The sequence below is a fragment of the Notothenia coriiceps genome, unplaced genomic scaffold, assembly GCF_000735185.1.
Source record: "Notothenia coriiceps isolate Sejong01 unplaced genomic scaffold, NC01 NC01_scaffold00020484, whole genome shotgun sequence".
NCBI classification, from domain to species: Eukaryota; Metazoa; Chordata; class Actinopteri; order Perciformes; family Nototheniidae; genus Notothenia; species Notothenia coriiceps.
In genome coordinates, this window is record NW_011353185.1 from 356,645 (window position 1) to 375,978 (window position 19,334).

At 40.5% G+C, this 19,334-nt stretch overlaps 2 protein-coding genes across 20 annotated transcripts in view; both read right to left on the minus strand.

Moving 5' to 3' along the window:
* The window catches only part of zeb1b (zinc finger E-box binding homeobox 1b), a gene marked incomplete at its 5' end in the record, with an annotated part of 240,925 nt that overhangs the window by 138,019 nt on the left and 83,572 nt on the right, over nt 1-19,334 (minus strand). The window lies entirely within an intron of this gene.
* The window catches only part of svila (supervillin a), a 56,293-nt gene continuing 51,966 nt past the window's right edge, over nt 15,008-19,334 (minus strand). For 16 of the 19 annotated variants that reach the window (XM_010779680.1, XM_010779670.1, XM_010779679.1 and 13 more), the window contains 8 exons: nt 19,111-19,318; nt 18,791-18,924; nt 18,513-18,668; nt 17,721-17,864; nt 17,408-17,529; nt 16,997-17,152; nt 16,260-16,280; nt 15,008-15,929 (listed from right to left, as the gene is read on the minus strand). In XM_010779680.1, the coding sequence (XP_010777982.1) occupies nt 15,843-15,929; nt 16,260-16,280; nt 16,997-17,152; nt 17,408-17,529; nt 17,721-17,864; nt 18,513-18,668; nt 18,791-18,924; nt 19,111-19,318 (1,028 nt within the window). In that variant the 3' untranslated portion in view covers nt 15,008-15,842. The remainder of the gene's footprint in view (nt 15,930-16,259; nt 16,281-16,996; nt 17,153-17,407; nt 17,530-17,720; nt 17,865-18,512; nt 18,669-18,790; nt 18,925-19,110; nt 19,319-19,334) is intronic. The other 3 variants (XM_010779683.1, XM_010779669.1, XM_010779667.1) reach the window with 1 other exon arrangement.

Sequence of the window (19,334 nt, forward strand, 5' to 3'; positions counted from 1 at the left end):
TACTACTGCTATTGTTTTGCACACACACTTAAAAAGATGTCCAGCAATTAAGTATCTATCATTAAGTTGGAGGAAACAAAATACATATTACAAAAAAAAAGCAGTCAAAGTGGATGCATGTTTCTCCAAAGCGGTTACATAACAACCCACCAGGAAGCGTTTTAGCCATGTTTTTCTTGCACGTCTGACCTGATACACATATACACATAATACAGCTGTGTACACTCTGCTTGACCACATAAGCTTTGCAAGTATAAGTATGCCCAGAAGCGTATTTCTTCCCTCAAAGTCTCTTAAAATGGACGTAACCTCACAGCCAAAGTTGTTTTTTATTATTGTAGCTTTCCAGCTTAAACTGATATCTGACAGTCAGCTAAGTCATTTTCTATGTCCCGACAAAGCTCCACCAAAGTCAAATATCAAAAAGCATTACTGAATGTCTTTTATGAAACAACCTTGCTAGGACCTCTTGAAATCATCTTAAACTTTGTGCTACAGTAGTGTAATTTCCATTGTTTGGTCTTCATCTCATCATACCTGAACATTCCAGGAGTGAAACGGTCAAATCATTTGCCAACTACACATTTGCCAACCAAGTGGTTTGGAATGCAGGAGGTGCACACCACCGTTCACTCGTGTCCGTGGACTGCCAGCTGCTGACATTTAGCGGCAAACATCACAGCATTCACACAGATGTAAACACACGAGAAAGCATTCAAACGTAGACAAACACTCAGATCACACACAGCCAAGTTCTCAGTGTGGGAGAATGCCGACGTGCTCTGTATCAAAACCACATCACACTCTGAACCCAGGATGAAACTGCAGCGAGTCTGTGGCGGAACAGCACACACTCATGCTACGCTTCCCAGAGGTTTGGAGCAGAACCTGGGCTCCAGCCTAACCCCGTCAGCCGGTTCTGACCACGCTGCTGGAGCAGAGGAGAAATGTTGGCAATACTCCACTGTTCCACATCCAAGAGAGACTGGAAGTCCAAGAAGGGTGAAGAAAGGTTTCTGTTTCTTTAGGCTCTCAAAGTTCAAATCAATCCCTGCGTTTGACTATAATAATGGTTTGATGTTCCATTTCTAAATGAGACACTTTGAGTCATTATGTTTGCCCTAATGTGACACCAGAGGGATCATGACATGCCAAAGTTCTTAGCAGCATTATGTGTATGGGCTGCAGCTGGACCTTAAATGTCAATTAATAATGAAAAGATACAATCCATACGAATTCAGAGAGATCTAACCGGGGATAGTTATTGCCTGGAACTAGACTTCCATATTTGTTTATTGAGGAACTGCTTAACTGCATGGAGTTGGACCAGCGCAACACAGATGTTTTACCCCTTTCACTCTCTGATCGCTAATGTTAACACGCATCTATTATGCATACACCATAATATTGGTCGAGAGGGTGGAGCTGTGAAGGGATTATGCATTGCTGCGCCTTTATTCTGATTGACAGGTAGCGATTTATAAAGTATCCATGCTTTAAAGCACCCTCTACTTTAATCATCCATTCATGCTTTTTGTTCAAACTATAAACTCATAAGCAAAATGGTAAATGATTAAATGAAGTAAGCGAGAAGTGAGGTATTTTTCTTAAAGACTTTTATAAATGTTGACTTCTTTTTACAAACAATGGGGTTTGGTTTTTAGAAAGAATGCAGGTTTAATAAATAATCATAAGAAGAGAAAGGGCAAGCAGCAAGGTTGGTGGATGTGCAATGGACAACTGAAATGGAGGGAAAACAGTTTGTGACTAATAAACTGCATAGTTTATAAATCTGATGAGAGAACCACAAAGAAAGTTCAATAAAACCCTTTAAAAATCACAGAATGTTCTTGTTTTATTCCTCCTTTTTGCATGATGAATGTTTTCCATCTGTTTCTTGGAAATCTATGGAGGCTTTACGTATGCTAGTTGCCTCATGTTGGATGACAGCTCGTCAAGATGATTGACAGCAGTGGGTGGGCTTCAACAGGTGGACACATGCACAGACAATCAGGCTACGCACACACACACACCCCCGCACACAAACAGTTGCATGCTCCTCACCTCCATTACTCCTCGCCTTCTGGTCCCTGCAGGACAGTTGGATGGGAGCCTTCATCCTCATCTAGTAAACATACACTCTCACTGTCAGGCTAACATGCTTTCCAAAATCCATGCTGAGCCAAAACGAATGGACACAGGCTCACAAACAACAACCCACAGACAGGCACACACATGCGACCCCCACAGAGGAAGTGAGATTAGCTTTTTGCTGCTACTGTAATTCAGTTATCCCTCGCTGCCGGGGGCCAAATGGCGGGCAGGGAGTAGGATTCTGCTGTGTGTGTACTTTGTGTGGCCGGCGGCTTGCTTATCCTCTCGTACACAGGTGAATGCCTTCTTGTCTGCCACACTGCATCCCCCCCTGTCTTCCCACAACCCCAGGACACCGTGGGTGCCCCCTCGCTGCTAAACTGCCATCTCCAATCCACTAGCATGAAGGGGAATTTCTGACTCGAGAACCTTGCCTTCTGAAGGGTGTTTTCCCTCACGCTCCCAAACAGGCGTCACAATTGTCACAAGTTGGGAGAAGGGAGGATTTTTAAGCGGTGACACTGTGACAAGGCCCACCAATATAGGCTTTTATATTTGTCTTATCAAATATGACATACAACGTAAATTAATATTATATATATATTGTAGTAATAATAATATAATCTATTTATTATTGTAAATGTATATTGTTTGTAGACATACATTTAGATGTACATTTTGTTAAAAGAAAGCTTTTTTTTTTTATAATTTAGTTTTTTGGAGAAGGGGTGGGATTAAATAACTTCTTCCCACCCGTTTTTGGATGTGTAATTAGGTAGATAATTTGTTTATACATAATTTGTACGTCAATAATATTCTTGTTTATCAATTTGATACTGCTTAAAGGTCACCTAGTATGCAAAATTCACTTTTTCACATCTCTTATACATAAACATGTGTCCCCTCTGCGTTAAGAGATTCTGAATGTTTCAGGAAAAAAGATTCGCTCTCTTTTTGTCCTGATCCATTTATAAAAAAACCTGTCTGAAAATGAGCTGATCCGATTTTGGCTACTTTATGATGTCATAAGGGTTTTTTGGGTTGTGTAACCATTAACCAATAACCAACCAAGGTAACCCCCCTTTTAGCCAAACACTTCAGAGACATATTTTGTATATATCTGAGACCTATAATATATTGATGAAAAACAGTATGATAGGGGACCTTTAAGTTTGTACAGTATCATAATTCTCTAGTTTCATTTAATCATTACTATAATTTTTTTGTATTATCGTTTTACACATTCTAAATAAATCAAATCAAATCAAAAAACCAATGTTTCCAGTGGAGCCAGTGAGCAGAGGCCACATCATTAATCTGCGAACCTGCACGCAAATGCTCAAACACCATCCATGAAAGTGAGTCATGACCATACAACTGCATGCGTGCACACAGTGGGAGGGGGCTTTCTGGCGCATGTTAGCCACAATCCGGGGCTTTTCCTCCCTCCACTGTAGACCCCTTGCCAGGCCAGGCTTGGAAAGAGGTCACATTCTCCAAGGTGTGTCTAAACAGAGATGACATGTGGATGTGCTGGCACCGCTCTCGGCTCCCTACCACCGCATCTCGCACCCCTGCCAGAAAAGCAACCGCAGTTGTTTTCTTTCCCCTCTCTTTTTCTTCTTCTCTTTCCCCCCCGAACAGCAGCCCTCTGCCAAAGAAAACAGAATCATTGTTTGTTTTAATGGTTGTTCCATTCCTCAGTTTTATCCTGACTTAAAAATACCAATAAAGTAGAGAAAGGGGGCTTGACAAGTGAAATTATGCCTGTTTTAATTTGGGTACACGATTGCCTTTATTGCCTGAGGAGTTCTACCTGTCACTTTTCCTTAAACAGTTTTTCTATTGACTGACATGTTTGTGGAAATATATCACCGTGACTTATTCCCATTATAACATGAGAGCGTAGTATTTATAGTATAAGATGTAGGCTATCATTAGATCTTTTCTCAGGGCAAACATCTAATTGACGGATAGTTACAATAACCAATGGAATAATTAAAAACGCTGTTTATAAAAACACAAAGTAGTGCAGTTTCCTTTCACATGAAATATATTTTTATTTCAGTGTGATGCTGGCCAGATTCCGGTTTCCTGCGAGCAGTATGATTTGCAAGTGACACCTTCTTGTGTAACAGGATGTCTCCATTTAGACTGAATGACAAGGTGAGCAACACGTATTAAAGATCCCCTCCAGACAGGTTTAAGGAAATATAAAAATACTCTGCTTTGAATTATAATTTCCCTGACACGGTGTTGACATGTGTATATGAGCTCCAAGTTACCAGACATTTAAATAAGTTGCATATTGGATCATGATTGATTTCCAAAGGTAAGAAATGTTCCTTTTCAGCAGATAATTGTAAAAACAGCATTTTAAGGTCAAACATTCAAGTGACAATAAGCACTTTTTAGAGTAGTGGGGCCTCTTAGCTGAGATCATTGGAGCCACAGGTATTATATTCGAATACGTCTCTATCTACAGCATTTTTTGGTCAGCGTGAGACTGAAAGATGATATTTTGACACAACATCCGTACATATTATTATCTTTTAGGGTTATATCGCTACCATGTTCATAAACAGTTGCGATTCTACAAATGTAGCAATCACAGAGCAGCATTAGCATTTATTTGCCACTTCTACTAAATCTAGCTATTTAGCTGCTAAATGCACCTCTAAGTTATATAACTATTTCTTAATATTGATTCTGAACCAATACAGTAAACTACTGGGCTTAAAAAACAATGTTAACCAAATCAAAGGGCTAAAAGATGCTTAAATGCTCCGGAGAGCTCTATGGGTTTTACAGGAGCAACACAGTTTACAATACATCTATTGTTAAAGTAACATATTGATAAATGCATCTTAACCGTTAAATACCAAGTATTCCGGCTGTGTTCAACTAAAAAAGTTAAGAAATAAAAGGAACATCAACATTTGGAAGGATTTCTGAAAGCAAATGAATGGCTGCCATGGAGAACTTTAAGTACTAAAAATGAGCAATGAGTAACATCTTCATTTGTATGTCACGATCCCAACACTGCTCCTGTGCCTCCCCACCTGATAAGCCTTTAAAGCTGACAGCACAAGATCATAGCTATCTGGTAAATGGGAATGCGCTGAAAGCTACCCACACTCAGCGAATTGCTTTGGCTTGCATCATTTTTGCGTCCCTGGCTGAATAAGTGCTTACTTGGTTGTAATAAAACAACTGCGAGCTGTAACATTGAGTTCAGGGTGAAGACAGCAGCGTGCAGACCTCGGGGGAATCTATAGAACTAAACCCATAGGTATTTCTACAGGTCCTGGCCAAGACCTGAGCGAGTATCAGGTTCGTCGCAGAGCTCATCAAAATTCAGACCTGTCCTGGTTTTGATTTACTGCATCCCTGGAAGAGAATGCAGAACATCACCTGCATCTGGTTTGCACTGACAAATCAAACCCAGTTGTGGTGGGAGGGCACGGAGTTAACCAAAATAGGGACTTTAATCATTTTTATGGATGGTAGGAGTTTACAGGTTTTAAATACATATTTATGTGTTCTGGCGCGGTGCACTTGGAGGATGAATCATGGCAGTGATCCGGCTGTGAGAAGGCCACAGTGAGCACAACAGGCCATGGGCTACGCAGAGCAGGATAGATACGAGGTGTGGACGAGCGAGGTTGGGTCAGCGAGGACAGCAGGGGAGTGGACAGGATCAGATTTAAGTAAGTATATCTGTCAGAGAACTGCAGATGAGATGTCATTTGATACCACAGTCGATACCGGTGATGCAGTGTTTGAAGACAGTCATTATGCTAACATTAAGTAGTCCACAAATGTTACTGCAATCAGAACATGAAGTAGTCGACAGAATAATGGAAAGCACTTATGGATGTGTGAAGTTTCAATGTAAAGCTTTGTTTGCTCGTAACAGCTGTACTTGCAAAGCATAACTTCTGACTTTTTTGCAGACATAATGTGCTTTGTGATGCTGATAAAAAGCAGCTTCAAAGTGAAATGGTTGTGAAACTTTGACCATGTTTATAACGTGTGTAATGCTTAAGAATGGTTACCTAAAAAGTAGCTGGAACATACAAAAGGATAAGATGAAAGGCTGTGTATTAGGTGAACTAACATTAAAAAAACAGACTCAGAACTATTAAAGGCAAAGGCTGCTTGCTCAAATTATGATAATGTGGAGGTTTCAGGGGTCATCCTTTTATTCTTTAAAAACCTTGATCCATGGTATAAATTATTCATTTTATGATAATATTCTTTACAATGCAATTATCGTAATAGTTATCACTACAATAGACAGTATTTAATGGTATTTTACTGTACAATATTTGATTGTACATTCTGTTCTTGTATATATCTTACTCTATTTACATATATATAGACTCTTGCATTTACAACATTCTCTGCAATATTGAACTTTTCTGACACGTATTTAGTTGACTTCATCCGCATTACTTGCACATTGCTCTGCAACATAATCTGCACTATTTTATTCTAATCTTCCTACTGTTTCATTTTGCACTATTTTAATTTAATACATTATTTTTTGTCCAATATAACTATGTTTTTGTTGGAGAAACTGACTTCCATTGCTACACTGTAGCTACTGTGCATATGATATTAGAGCCTTTGAAACTTGAATCTTTGAATCTACTGCAAATTGAAGATTTTTTTTCTTCTGTTTTCCCCAAAGCAAGGTCAAAATATAACCCAAGTATGCAACAGTGCACTGATTTGTGTACATGGTAACTGTTGCATCCTGTTTCATTTTATTGTTTCACATATATTCACATTACTGTTGAGCTTTTCCTCTTCTTCAGTCATTATCGTGTTTACAATCTGTTAGCAGTAAGCTATCTTCCCCCTTTACAAGCAGCTTTACGGAGGTCCCACATTCTCCTCTCAGACCTGTTTCATTGAGCCATTGACTATTGAAGGTAAGTCCTTATTAGCCTCTTTCATTAACCACTAATGATGCTTCAGACAGCAGCCAGCTGTTCGGACACAGCAGCTTTCCCTCCAGTTAGCGTCTGTGTACGTGTGTGGGTGAACAGCGCCATAAATGTGATGGAAAGGTGCTGTTAGGGGCCACAGAGCTTTCACGTGGTCCCCTCATCACTCCTCACATCGAAACCGAGCAGTTGGAGCAGGATAACACACCATTTGGAGCCGGACGAAAGAGAGAAACCCAGTGTTTTTGTTTCCCCCGGCTCTGGGGTTTGGAGAGCACAACAGCGAGTTCGGAGCTTGAGTCACTCTCTCCTCTTGGTTACGGCTTTTTGTATTTTTGTTTGGATCGCTGTGCGTCTCAAATTATACACCTGACTCTGCTCTTTTTTTTCCTGCGCATGTTTGATGTCAAGCTCATTTAAGTTCTGAGCGGCACATGTTTTCTAGATGACACAAGAAACCTTCACAAATCCAAAAACTGGTTTAGCAGAAAATGAACTTCTACTGTGAGCTGGATACTCAAGTATCACCTGGAACTGCATTGCAATTCTGTAAAAACTTCACTAAATCCCCTCAACACCAGCATGTGGCCCGCTGGGTCGGCTCTCATCATCACCCACCTGGTTGATAACCCTCTCCTCCATCACCCAAACAAACCCATCCACTTGGGCCACAGGATGTAGAGGTGGAGGGGAGGATGGATGGAGGAGGGAGGGAGGGAGGGGAGAGTGTTTGTTGGTGTTGATTAGAGGATCAGAGCCTCTAATGATGCCAGGTGGCGGGGGGAGGGCCGTTTTTTCACCCCAGTCCAAAAGCTTCGATTTGGAGGTGTGGTGCGCTCTTGGAAGTGTGTATACACACACACACACACACACACACACACACACACACACACACACACACACACACACACACACACACACACACACACACACACACACACACACACACGGAGTGCATCGTAGGGGAGCTCCTCTAAAAGACTGAAAAGCTTTGGACTGATTGCCAGAGTCTTCAAGTAGAGCAGGTCTTCATCCTGGATGGAGGGAATACGTGACCCAGACTTCCTCTTTCACTTTCCATCCACATGTCGTAGTACAAACTAATTCCAGCCATGTTTTGAGGAACTGAAACCACAAAATAAGACTTTCCTGCCAACATGCAGGCTGCTAAAAAACATAATTCTGTATAGTAGATGCTGAGGGAGAGTAGAAATCAACCCTTGCTGACATTTTGAATAAGTAAAATACAGTAATGACTTTTCTACTACACTAAACTTTGATATTAAACTTTCTTCAATGTCAATTATCACGAAAACATGTAGAACATTCTGGAATATCTTTTGGACAAATAAAGACATTTTTATCTGTAACATTTCGATAACAAAACAAAAAGTTTAGTTTTTGTTCCGGATTGTTAATCATTTAATTAATGACTAGGCAATTAAGTAACTCACTTATAACATTGATTCTTATCAAATATTCATCCTACACATTGGAATACTTGGCAAAACATCTGTAGTTTACGAGTAATTTTCATTGGCTTGAAAGGACTGCAATCTTTTTTTACAAATGATTACTTCCGTGCTCAGTTGGTAAACATCCAGTTAATTAATGACATTTCATTGCCAGCATAACCTAGAGTCTTTTAATCAGTGCACAGCAGGTCATCAAGGCAAGATATGACTCAAGTAGAGCATACCATCACAAGAAGGATAACATTTCCACTAACAAATGAACCATGACTGAATATGTACTTGGGCTTAAATGAAGCAGTTCTCTCAAAGAAAAATCCCAGGGAAAAAAGGTGGGATTTAGTTAGAGTAGGACACACACTGTATCCAACTGTCAACAATTCTGATAACTGCTGTGTCTCGTCTATGTCACTATGGTGGTGTTTCTTTGGGACTTTCAATATTTTCCCTGGCATTTTCAGTTGTTGGGAACTAACGGTTACTCTCTGATTATTTTCCATCCAGAGGTTAATTCCATCATAAAACTATGGAGTTAAGCTCAGACTGTGGAGTGTGTGGCCCGCTGGAGCTGACGTGCCCCAGGTGGTGCAGAGCCTCCATCCAGCTCTCAAAGTGACCCTCTGGTCTAAATTGGACAGGAGACAGTGGAGAGACTCGGTGAGCGGGGGGACCTGAGGCACGTGGCTGCACTCCACATTATATAAATCTACACCACTTTTATGGGCTCCATCAGGAAAGAGATCTAAATCTAGGTTAACAAGCAGAGCTTACCACTAAGAGCCCAGGGCACCAGAAAAGAGAAGAAAAGTCGTCTTTCTGAAATTCATTTCCCATAAATCATCTGGAGCCGGAGTCTTTGAAGTGGCTTTCTTAGACTTTGGACAGGAAGTGTGGGGCTTAGAGCTTTTTTCCAACCCAAAGAGAGAGAGGGGAGGAGATGAATCAGAAGAAGAGGAGAGGAGGAAACAGAAAGGAGAGGAGAAAAGGTGGAGAATCAGGAGAGGTGATGAGAAAAGGAATAAGGAGAGGAAAGGGAGAGAGAGAGGCCAGGAGAGAGGAGAGGAATCAGAACAGGAACAGAGTGGAGAGGACATGAAGAATCAGGATAAAAATAGGAGGAATCTCAAGAGGAAGGGAGAATAAAGGAAAGGAGAGAGGAAAGGAAGAGTCAAGGAGAAGAGAATCAGGAGAGGAGAGGGGAAGAGAGGAGAGGACATGAGGAATCAGAAGGAGAAGGGAAGGAATAGTTGAGAGGAGGTGGAATCCCAAGAAGCGAGGAAAAGAGTGGAAAGTAGAGTAGAGGAGAGGAAGAATCATGATAGTAGAAAGGAGGAATCATGAAGGGGAGAGGAGAGAAGGAGAGGATAGGAAGAATCAGAAGAGGAGAGGACGGAATTAGAGGATAGGAAGAATCAGAAGAGCAGAGAAGGAGATGAGGAAGAATCAGAAGAGGAGAGAAGGAGATGAGGAAGAATCAGGAGAGGAGAGAAGGAGATGAGGAAGAATCAGGAGAGGAGAGAAGAAGATGAGGAAGAATCAGAAGAGGAGAGAAGGAGATGAGGAAGAATCAGAAGAGCAGAAGAGAGGAAACGATGGCTCCATTGTGATGCTGAGAGGAACTGATAATCCACACATAAATAGAAGCTGTGAACAAAAAGGAACACAGCACGCAGAAGAATATGTGCTAAGCCTTATCTGGACGCCCATTGTTCACTGCTTGTCATCTTCTGTGGATTGAGGTGAGGAGGAAGGGGAGGAGTGGTGCTGGGCAGGCACGCCGCCAAATGCAAATATTGTGCAATAAATGGTGCTAAAGCTCAACTGTGCCACTTTGCACCTAAGCCTGTGTTGAATTAACACTGTTATCATAAACAAAACATTATGTTAGTGTGGCAGTGGGCTGAGCGTCGACAGATGGTTAAGAGCATTAGGGAGATACCTGCCAAACGGTGTCTTTCACCCCGTTTGGGATATTAAAATTCACAGGAGAGCCATGGCTGCAAAAGCGCCCATGGCATATGGCCCGGTAAATATTGACTGATATTTTAATTACCCTTTGCATAATCTAATAATTAATCACAAACATTACAGTTTCACCTTTCCCCGGCACTGCTGCAGAATCACTCTGTGGAGACTCAGCGGAGTGATGTCACACACTCATCAACCAATGCATGGATGTGTCCAACTCCCATTCATTTTTGATGGACAGATTTCAGATCAGAGGTGGGAGAAGTATTCAGATGCTTTAATTAGAAATACTTTGGTGCTAAGATACTCCATAACAAGTTCATTCAATGTGTTACTTCAGTATTGTAAGCAAAATATCAAAATTAAAAGCACTGCAGTATTGACAGCAATATATTTAAATATGACAATGTGTCATTCGTATTACTAACAAATACATCTAAGAGCATTTTAATGTTGTCAATGTGGGGCCAATTTTAGGTATTTTGTTAAATACCGGGTTGATTAGTATTACAGTACTGCATAATACTGCTTATCATGTGCTTTTATACCTAAAAAGTAACTACGAGTGTTCAATAAATGGGGAAGGATAAAACGTACAAAAAATGCATCCAACATGTAGTGGAGTAAAACTATAAAGTAGCATAAAAGTGTGTCAAAAAGTACTTGAGGACAATACTTGGTCAAATGTACTAAGTTAAATTCCACCACTGTATCCAAGGTCTATATTACTCCAATTACTATATGTATTATGTCATATCAATGGTTGATATGTGGTTAACCTGGTTAACTTTATAAACAGTTGGCTTGGTGTATTATGTATTTATGACGATGTATTTTGGATTTACAATTATATTGCACTCTGGTCTTAATGTACTCTTCACTTTACACATTTAGAGTCAAATCATTCGTCAGAAGGACTGGAGTAAAAACAGTTGTGTATTGTAGTTTTTGGAATACGAGGGAGCTTTACATTTTTAATTACCTTGATGTCATAAGGTGGTTTTCTAACTATACCTAGATTAAATAATGACTGTTCCTTGAACAAACTGCCTGATGACTTGAGATCTCTTTAAACCGATATTGAAATGCAAACTTGAAACTATTTTAATTTCTATTGTGTGTGCATGTCAAATAAATGTGCCTTAGGAATAGATTTCAGATGAATAGAGAAGTTAAAAATAATTAGAGTTAGAGGCACTTTAGTCTATTGATCTAACTTAATGTGCGTGTAAACCCAGGAATTAACTGCAGGGTCGTTTCACTGTGCTCTATGAGACACATAAAAATGTACAAGGGGATTTTAAAATAATTTCAAGCAAGTCATAACATTTCACATCTCACAGGAAATTGATGAAACAATGAAAACACTTTCTGCAAAAGGAAAAGTCCCTTTGAAAACCAGAGTGTTAGTGATTTTCTAAAATGTGGTTTTCAATGCCGAACCAAATAATTTTTAAACCTTTGGTCATGTGTGTATACACAGCTTGTACTGTACAGGTGTGTGTCATGGTGTGTTTTATTGTTATTCCTGCATCCTGTAAAGCAGGGCTGTTCAAACCTTTTTCACACAGGGCCACCTATAGAAAAATATTCGAAGGTCTGTAAATAAATTATGCTTGATAGCTGAATATGCTTTAAGAAAATTAAACAGCCATACATCACAGCTCTCCAAAGGGTTTCATTTATTTTGTTGCAGCTCATTCCTTAAACAGAAGCCCCAGATTGCTTATAATAAGAGGAAATAGGAAATAAGTTATTGGGCTTTTTTCTTAAATACTTATACAATACAAGACAAGCTCAAGTTTCATTTGTGGGCCGTATTCCATTATACTTTTTTTAATTAGCTGAGGGCCGATTCAAGATTGCCCGCGGGACGCATTTGGCTACCGGGCCGTAGTTTGGACACCCATGCAGTAAAGGGATTGTATGAGAAGAAAAGCTGGTTGGAGCTCAGCAAAGAAATTGGGCTTGGAGTCCAAACGTGCTGGAAGATACCTGGCAGTACAGCAACATACTGTAAATCCTACTGTCTTCCTGGAGACAGAGAGGGGGGGTGGGGGCTGTAGCATGTTGCACTGAGTGGGTGTGGAGGCGCAGTGGGCGGATATGCTCCGTGTCGCACATCAAACTCCTCACAGGCCAGAGGAGTTCAGAGGAGGCAAGAGAATAATCCAGCACAGGCTCAGCATCCAACAATTTAGCATGCAAGAGAGGGCGAGCAGATGAGAAACAGCGAGAACCCCGTAGAGTGTTGCCAACCTTCTTGGAAAAAGGCAGCAGCTTCTTCCTTCTCTTGTTGCTGTTTCGGGGCAGGCTGTCACTGAGGCGGTTAAAATATTGAGCAACAGTTGGATGAACAGAAACCTGCTGTGTATATTGTTCTTCTGTGATTGCATGAAATTCCCCTCTAATTGCTCTTGTTCCTCAACACAGGCCAACGGCTGATATTGAGAACATCTGAGAGCTTTCAGTGTGTGTGTGTGTGTGTGTGTGTGTGTGTGTGTGTGTGTGTGTGTGTGTGTGTGTGTGTGTGTGTGTGTGTGTGTGTAAAGAGTTGGAGGGAATCCTGGAAAATGAGGCCGTGAGGTTTGACAGGTTGGAAAGCGGATTGTAGCTTTCACCTGTGACTTCACATAGGTAATTGAGCTTTTAACAGAATCCATAAAGCTGCCATATGTGAACTATAGACACATCAGATGTTGTTACTGCAGATGGAGACCCCGAGGAGCAGAGTCGCTGAAGGAGGTGTTGGAGGAGACTGACAGTAAACATGGTGACATTCAGTGTACTTATACTGTACACTACTCACAGGTCTTCCTTCATGTGCCATAGTCACTGCTGCTCTACATTAACAGTCTGTCTTGTGTTTTAATGACTCATTTGACACCTCATTTGGTTAACTGCCTACTTTTTTTTTCATGCCCCCTTTAGAAACAAACAAAAATCAACAGTTTGTCAGCAGTGGGAAAACTAGTAACAAAGGAAACCAGGATTGAAAGGATATGTTTGTGAGTTTTTTGCAGTGAAGTAAGACACTGTAAAATCACTCCAATACAAGTAAATAACTAAATGTTGTTTCTGTAAAAGTATTATTAGCTTAAGTTACTGTAGATTTGAATGTTTTCATATTTTCATCTGCCCATTTTTTACTTTGCATGCATTCTTTTATTGAGTTTTTATTTTAAACCCTCCTATTGTCTTCGTCCCCCCCCCCCCCTTACTTTGGTGCACAAAAACCATTAATCATCACCAAATGTAATTGAACACCCTTTCAAACTGTACATATTGTATCAGACTACTGGTATACATGAAAAACGGCTGTAAATATACAAAGAACAGACAGTGTGATCCATGTGGGGGGATAGGCACATATGAGCGGGAAATGTGTCAAATTGTTCTGTGTGTGTGTGTGTGTGTGTGTGTGTGTGTGTGTGTGTGTGTGTGGGGGGGGGGGTTGTTGTTTGTGTTTTATCTGATCCGGATGGTTACTAATTCCTTTTCTTTATGACCGGGAACACCATGGGTGTTACAAAGTTGACTAAATCATCCAAAATTCAATGAAAGTGGTGATCAGCAATTGTATAGGCCTATGTTCAAATGTGTTCTGTGAAGGATATCATTAATGCAATAAAATGTAAAAAAAAAGAAGTTATGATTGATGAAAGTAGTAAATCGGTCAGATTTGAGCCGAAGACAACAGGAGGGTTAAAGACAATGTTCCAAAGATAATCTTGATAGCATAGCATGAGAGCTCTTTTGTTTCTTGATGACTAAACTGGGTTTTTCACATTAGCAATTTGGGCAGTAGGAAAAGGTGTAAATAATAAAATCAGTAGGTTAATGGCTAAATGCCACTTCAGTTTCAGGCTGACGCGCCTCAATAGAACTGAGTCATCTTTAATGTTGTTAGTAACAAATGTGTTTTTCGTGCTATGACAAGTCATGTGTCGGCTGGGAAGCTGCTGTTCAGTTTTGGTTTTTCCATACAGTCATCAAATCACTTCTTTACTTAATTGGTTTATAGCCCCATAAAACAATGCTAAGACTAATTGCGTACACCATTTACCTCCGAATTGTAGTGGACTAGAAGTACAAAGTAGCAGAACATTGAAATATTCATAACGTACAAAGTAGCAGAACATTGAAATATTCATAACGTACAAGTTTCTCCAAATTTTACTTATGTACAGTACTTGAGCAAATTAACTTATATACACAATCATAATAATAATTTAACACAGAAAATAAATCGAATCGTTTGAATACTGAATCAAAGACAGTGTGCTCATTGTTATTGATAGTAACAGAGTCTTAAATGACTGAAAGGGACTCACCATTAATCCATCTGATCATTAGAGCGTAATGATCATACCACAAGTCTGTAGAAGTTAGTATTATACTGCCCTCTACTGGGCTATAAATGACTATGATGTTCACATGCAGCCAATACATGGTGTGATTAGAACAGTACTACAGTCAATTGGCAGGTACCATGAACAAAACAAAAGGCAAGAAAAGTGTTCTGACTTTTAGAGTTTATTTGTTTAATATTTATTTATATCACAAAAAGTCTTCAAAATGCAGACTAGGATCTTTATATAAACTGTACACAAAGCAAGGCACTATACACTGCAGGGTTTAAAAATCACATACATTTCAACATCCCTCCATCTCTGCCGCTTATCAAGCATGTATACTCTCTTGGAACTGAAACAATAGTGACACTATAATAATAATAATAATAATAAAGCATCATTTGATTTGTAAATGGTGATCTGTACAGCACGAGATAATTTTGCAATGTCCAGTATTTATCAACATATGACACAAAGCTTTTCAACATTCATCATACAGTTTATTCAATCATTTTCAGCTCAGTGAATATTCAGGAAGCTTTACAAAAAAATTCCTATATGAATTTGATAAATATAAATTATTTGCAATTCACAAACATACATAGAGATTAAACAAAGAGTGTGTGTTGAACAGGCTGACAGGCCTGCTCTCACAATGTAAGGGCACTGGGCTGTTCTGCATATGGTACATATCTACATACATTGACATTCAATTCAATAAAAAGGCCTTGCGCTCTCTGCCTATGGATGTCATTTGAGGCTTTAGCTTCATGAGAGTGACTTTAGAGAAGAGCAATCACTCAGAGGTGCATCAGCCAACATGTGTCTCATACCTATATAACCAAAATACCAAGATGGCAGTGAATGTCAAGCAGGGGAAGCGGGCCCTTCTCTTGTTCACTGATCCTTCTTCCATACCTTCTCTGCTCCCTCAGTCCCTCGTCGACCCTCCGTTACAGGAGAGGAGAACAACTTCCTGCCTTCAGGTCATCAACCGTTTAGAAAAGTCCTTTGGATTTCTTCACATTCACCTGCTTCCAGCCGGGCAAAGCCCCGTACTCCATCCTGTTCATGTCCAGGGCTTCCTGTCGGAGCAGCCACACACAAGCAGTCACACCATTGTTCACTGTACAGACGTTCAAAAGTGATCTTCTCAGAACACACTCATGCATCAGTGAGATTTAAAACACAGCCCTCATTCTTTATTTTACATCTGCAGTAATATCTCCATGGACATATCTCCAGGATTCAGTGTCCACAGCAGCTCAAAGGGTGTGAGTGAACAGCATGCTAATCAAAAGATGGGTTAGAAAAAAAGTGATGATGATGAGTGGGATAGAGATAGTTCATGTTTGAGTTGAGTGAGGATGCTGTGCAACACTCCAGGTCATCCATGCTCATGTCATACGACTCACCTTCCCATGAGCCCCTGAACCCTGGAGGTTGGGATGAAGGAAGGAAAAGGTTCACATAAAGAAAAGAAAATGGCGAAAGCATGGCAGAACAAAATGGGAGACTAGATTGTAAGAGCAAAGAGGGAAAAAGCAAGGAACATACGGGACATCTGAAAAAGCAGAATGATGAAGATCTAAAATATGCCTTTAACATCACAGTTTTTCACAACAAGAAAGATTAAAGTCACATTTGACTCAACATATAAGTTCTATGGGGCTAAAGTCTGTCGTCTTTCAAGTTATTTTATTGTCATTTCCACAAGGATGCATTGACAATTCGAAGAGTGTGAAACAACACCTGTCTTATCATTTGACGGTGCAAAGTACAGTATGTTTTCTGTACTTTAAAAACAGTACTTATTTGACTTTGCAGCTGCTATCTGTTTCATTATGTTCACTAGCTAGCTGCTAACTTTTACTGACTGTCATTTGGTGCTGGGCAGTTGGTGTACAGCGAGTTCATTTGAGCTTTTCAGCCACTTGCTGTAGATAAATATTCAGTTCAGAGGAGCAGAAAACTCAAACGGTACAGGTTGTGGATCAGAAAAAACATCAAACTAAATAAAAAACCCAAAACACTGCAGAGCTAGAGGGAACTGCACACATGTTGTCCTGTAAAGGTTTTCTCTTTTAGTGTATTGACCACCATGATAGTTAATATCTTAAAGAACCATGAGTCCCTTTAAACAGTTTCTTACCTCGAAGTCTTCATCAGAGAGGTAGACCTCGAGGCGCAGAGGGTCCACGCCCTCAGGCAGCGGCCGGGCCAGAACCTCTGCCAGCGGGTATTTGGTCTTACACAGCCTGGCTAACACGTCCTCCACCAGGATGATCTGGTTACACACCTCAGCCTCCTGACAACACACACAACAAATATATCATTTTTCAATCAAATAAGGAAGCTGGATAGCGGACAACAAATGTAATTAGGAAATCAATGAGACATAATGGCTTGCACCTGGAAAAACAAGTCTCTTTTTGTACAATAAGTGCTTGTTTTTCAGTACAGTGTATACACTAATGGCTACAGGAAGGCACTGTGGGCAACACTGTTTAATATCAGATGATGTGGCTGGGAGTAATGAGATAATATGATGGGATGCACACACCCTCTCAGTGATCTCAGCGATGTCCTCTCTGTGCTCCCAGCTGGGGAACATGTTGGTGAAGGTGAGCGGCTCCAGACCGGCGTGGATCAGATATGCTTTGGGAGGCTTCTTCTCATTCTTTTCTGTGGATCAAAACAATGACAGAGCAGCTGTTTTACCAAGGAGAGTTCATGTTCATCATTTTCAATTTAACAGGTTTGTTTTAAGATAATCTGAAACTGCCTGATGCTGAGAGAAGGAGCTAAATGTTGCACTATACACGACAAGAAATTGTTTTAAGTTGTTTGATGTGTCTAATAATAGAAGTGTATACCTCTGCAGTACTGCAGCACCGTCTCCATGGCACACTTCCTGTCAGAGTCCCAGCGGATTCGGGCTGAGCCGGTGCTTTCACTGTCCTGAGGCCACCAGCCCTGCCACAGGTACACTTCATGGTGATTGTCCACCAGGAACAAGGCTGAAAATCCAGAATGAAAACAAGATGAGGACTAACAGAGAGTTTTTAGGTTCAGGTTACATAAAAAGAAAAAATCCTGTTTTGGTTTACTTGCTTGTCCTATTGGGGAAAAACACACATATAGCATCAATCAACATGAATGTCTTCAGCACACATTGATGGATTGATATTCCTGATATAGCAACGAGTCTTAGCTGCACACACTTTCTCACTTTTACGTAAAAAGGCTGATATTCATTTATTATATGCAACAAAATGTCCAGCAAGGACATGCCGACGATATGTTTTAGGTGATTTCTAAACATTGATAAGCTTATTTTTATAGGAAAATGTTTCTCTCAGGAAATATATCAGTCACAATTATTTTATAATCCAAATTCAAGAGTTTAAAAATAAATAAAATTGATGATCTGTTAATTTATCAAATAAATAAATATCCACAGATACATTCTTATCAAATCTCCTAACTCTCAGAAGTGGATTTGATTAAAACAAATCCAGTTGAATTGGGCTTTAGTGCTGATTATTTAGTAAAATGACTTAGATTGAGAAATAGCTGAAGCTTTGTTGTTTTGTAAATCAACTTTGAATATAAAAAGCATCCAGTAAATAAAAAGTGTTTATCTTCACATGTGCATTGATGTGTACCTGGCTGAGAGTCTGAATAGAGGTCCTCCTGCAGGAAAGGCATAGAGTTGACCAGCTTGGGGTCTCTGGCAGGGTAAATGAACTCCACAGCTGCAAACTCCCCTGAGCTGCTGCTCAGCTGGTACAGACGCGGAGAGAAGTTAAACCTCCCAGGGTCTGGGGGTCAAAGGTCAACCACACACACATAAACATTTCATTACACCATCCATAGGTATTTACAGTAAAGAAAAACAAGTTGAAAATCACTCATTGGGTTTCATGTACTTTGATCCCCTTACCTTGCAGCATGCAGTCGTATGCTTTCCTGTCCCTCCTGCCGAGGGCTTCCCAGAATCCCGTGGGCTCCGCTCCCTCTTCACATTCCCGTATGGTCACTTTGCTGCTGCTGTGGAGGCCTGTTTCCAGAGGACAGCTGCACAAGAGCAAAAGTGTCAAAACATCAGAAATGGATTTACAAGATGATCAAAAGAAGTTTCAGGAAACTGCTTTGATTATTTGTTGGCAGTCAAAGTCCAGTAAAACAGAAGTTTGAATTTGACCTCTGGTATCACTTTGAGTAGTGCTGATTGAATACTATACCAAACCAAATTCCACTCACTTTTCTTTCATTTTGTTGGCGGCGGTACGTGCCACCTCCTTTGAGTGTGTCTGAGACTTGCAGCCGTGCCACAGGTAGATGAGGGCTTGGCTAACACTCAGCATCACCATGGAGACCCTGGAGCGCAGGCTGCTGCAGTGACAGGCCACCTCCAGCAGGTGGCCCTCCACCTCCGCCTCCCCGCGCACAGTGTACAGACGCCAGTCACCTGGGAGGAACAGGGG